At 34.0% G+C, this 3,192-nt stretch overlaps 1 protein-coding gene across 1 annotated transcript; it reads right to left on the reverse strand.

Annotated features, from left to right (window-relative positions):
* Positions 1-860: 860 nt before the first annotated feature.
* Positions 861-2,739, reverse strand: LOC125875581 (uncharacterized). Its single transcript, XM_049556568.1, has 2 exons — positions 1,485-2,739; positions 861-1,389 (listed from the first exon to the last, which is right to left on the reverse strand). The coding sequence occupies exons 1-2, from the start codon at positions 2,081-2,083 to the stop codon at positions 1,263-1,265; spliced, it is 726 nt and encodes a 241-aa protein (XP_049412525.1). The 5' UTR covers positions 2,084-2,739; the 3' UTR covers positions 861-1,262.
* Positions 2,740-3,192: the final 453 nt, after the last annotated feature.

The following is a 3,192-nucleotide window of genomic DNA, read 5'->3' on the forward strand; positions in this document are numbered from 1 at the left end:
ATCAGCTACAGTAACATCAATGCTAATAACATCCAAATCATTTCTTTTCCAATTTATGAAGTCATCATCATCCTCAAATCTATGCGAGAAATCATTACAAGCATCTTGTTGAAAGGTCTCTTCATCAATAGCACCTCCAGTAAAGTAACTAGAATGACCATTCAAAACAATTGACCAATTGGGATGAAGATTATCCTTAACATAAAATATTTGTTCTACTTGAGATGCAAGTACAAAGGGTTCATTTGTAGCTAATTTTCTCTTAGTGTTAACACTAACATAATCATGTTTATCTATTTTCACTCCATTTCCACTATTATCAACATCCCACCAATCACACTTAAACAAAACAATGCGCTTACCTCCGAAATATTGAAGTTCTACTATTTCAGTTAGAACGCCATAGTAATTGATATTTTGACCATTCACCACTCCTTTTACTAAAACACCACTATTTTGCGTCTTTCTCTTTTCCTTGAGTAGTTTAGTATGAAATCTAAAACCATTTATTTCATACCCCTTGAATCTTTGAACTCCATCAAAAGGACCTCTAGCTAAAGAATACAATTCACAGCTTGCAAGTGAATTTTCTTCTTTGCGCATTTGGACAATCTATACAAAAAATCAATTAATCAATGATAATAAATAAGTATTACAAATTTAATATGTTATAAAGTAAAAACTTACTCGATGGAAAAACCAATCATCAAAGTTCATGCTCATATTCACTGTTATACAAATAGATGTTAATTATATACAAAGCAAAAATCCCTTTCACTATTTCCTTATACTAGCAGAGGTTATGAAAATGAAAACAGTAGGAGACCATTTGGCACCATTGTTTTTCATGTCATGAAATTGATGATGTTAGGTAATGAGACTTTACTACCAAAAACTAAAGAATCAGGATTTTTCATGGAAAGAATAGTACATGATTCAGATAAATGAGAAATCTATTTTGGCAAATGCACAACATGCTCACTTAGAACAATGTTAAAAAAAAAAATCATTAATGTATTTTTAGTTCGAGGTAACTTCAAAAATAATGGTAAGAGATGAGGGAAAGCTAACAAAACATACCGTAGAAATGGTTGAAATTCTTCACAATTTCTCAAGACATAAAGATGAGCTTGTTTTAGCTCAGATTCTTCAAGATTTCTTGATGTATCTCTTAATAAAGGAGAACTCTTTTGTTCAAATACTGATAATCCATTATATTTCTCAGCATGATCAACTTCATGATTCTTGTCCATTCGATTATGCTATTTTGCACTTCCATGTAAATACCTTGAGCAAAGTATTATACATTCTTCAATAATATACCCTTCTGCCATACACCCTTCCGGATGATTTCTATTATGAACATAACATTTCAATATGCGTAAAAATCTGCATGATTATAACATATCACTTAAACTTCTTTTTAACAAGATAAATTAACAAGCAACATAAAATTAAATCAAAATTATAAATTTAAAACATACCTCTCAATAGGATACATCCACCTATTTTGTACAGGTCCGCCAAGCTTAGCCTCTCTTGGAAGATGAATGACTAAATGAACCATAACGTCAAAAAATGGTGGTAGAAATATCTTTTCTAATTTGCTCAGTGTTATTGGAATTTGAGCTGCAAGTTGATCCAACACATCAACCCTTAGTGTTTTCGAACACAATTCTTTGAAAAAAATACTTAACTCGGTGATAGCATCATAGACATTGCTTGGCACGACTCCACGAATTGCAAGAGGAAGTAGTTGTTCCAATAAAATATGTGAATCATGACTCTTTAATCCATTAATTTTACAATCCTCTGACTTCACCCACCGTGATATATTGGAAGAATAACCATTTGGAACCTTAACCACTTTCAAGAACTTGCATACTTTAGATTTCTCATCTCGTGATAAAGAATAACATGCTGCTGGGTAATACCATCTTCCATCTCTATAAGTTGGATGTAAATCTCTTCTTATACCCATTTCCTTCAAATCGCGACGAGCATTCAAATTATCTTTTGTTTTTCCTTCAATATCTAGTAATGTCCCAATAATATTATCGCACACATTTTTTTCAATATGCATCACATCCAAATTATGGCGTATTAAATTATTTTTCCAATAAGGAAGCCTAAAAAAATGCTTTTTTTCTCCAGTTATGTATGCCTTCACTTTTTTCGTACTTGCTTTTCTTCTGGGTCTTACCAAATTTCATGTCTCCCAAAGCAAGCAGTTGGCGTACGGCGTCATCTCCCGATAGAATATTTGGAGCAGGTCTTCTTTCAACTTCTCCATTGAAATCACGTTTATTACTCCGCCACTTATGATTAGATGCTAAAAACCTCCAAGCACCCATGTAAGAAAACTTACGACCATACTTGAATCGAGCAGATGGAGTGTCTTTGTTGCATGAAGGACAAGCCAAAACTCTCTTTGTGCTCCATCCAGACAAGTTTGCATAAGCTGGAAAATCATTGATAGTCCATAAGAGTGCTGCTGGCATACAAAAGTTCTCTTTTCTTGAAGCATCAAATGTATCAACTCCATAATACCATAATTCTCGCAACTCATCTATCAATGGTTCTAAGTACACGTCGATATCATTTCCAGGGGCTTTAGGACCAGGTATCAACAAAGACAAGTAGCAATAGGGTTGCTTCATGCACATCCAAGGGGGTAAGTTATATACAGTAATAATCATTGTCCAAGTGCTATGAGAAACACTTAAGTTACCAAAAGGTTTAACCTCGTCAGATGCTAATCCAAGTTTAACATTAAACAGATCTCTAGCAAAACCAGGATTAGTTGCATCAAAATGTTTCCATGCTTCAGAGTCTACTGGATATCTTAGAACCCCGTCTTTTAAGCACCGATCATGATGCCATGTCATGTCTGAAGCAATTTCTATGACACAAACAACCTCTGCAATCTTGGTTTCTAGGGAAAGTAACATAACACTTTTCGAGGAACTTTGTTCTCATTCTTTCCTTGAATAGCTCCATTAGTTGTTTGGCCTTCCACTGACTTCCACCTAGACTCCCCACAAACCAAGCAACATTCAGCTTTTGCATTTTTTTCCAAAATAACATACAATCATTCTCGCAAGCATGTATCTTTTCATACCGAAGACCTAAATTTTGAATCATTTTTTTTGCTCCATGGAATGACTTTGGTAAAGTTTCACTAGAAGGAAG

This window comes from Solanum stenotomum, chromosome 9, assembly GCF_019186545.1.
Source record: "Solanum stenotomum isolate F172 chromosome 9, ASM1918654v1, whole genome shotgun sequence".
Lineage (NCBI taxonomy): Eukaryota > Viridiplantae > Streptophyta > Magnoliopsida > Solanales > Solanaceae > Solanum > Solanum stenotomum.

What these genes read in the sequence shown, in the direction of transcription:
- LOC125875581 (XM_049556568.1), bottom strand. Translation starts at nt 2,083, where the DNA reads ATGCATATTGAAAAAAATGTGTGCGATAATATTATTGGGACATTACTA. An exon ending in TGGATGTATCCTATTGAGAG is followed by an intron (nt 1,390 to 1,484) that starts GTATGTTTTAAA and finishes ATAATCATGCAG; the next exon opens with ATTTTTACGCATATTGAAAT.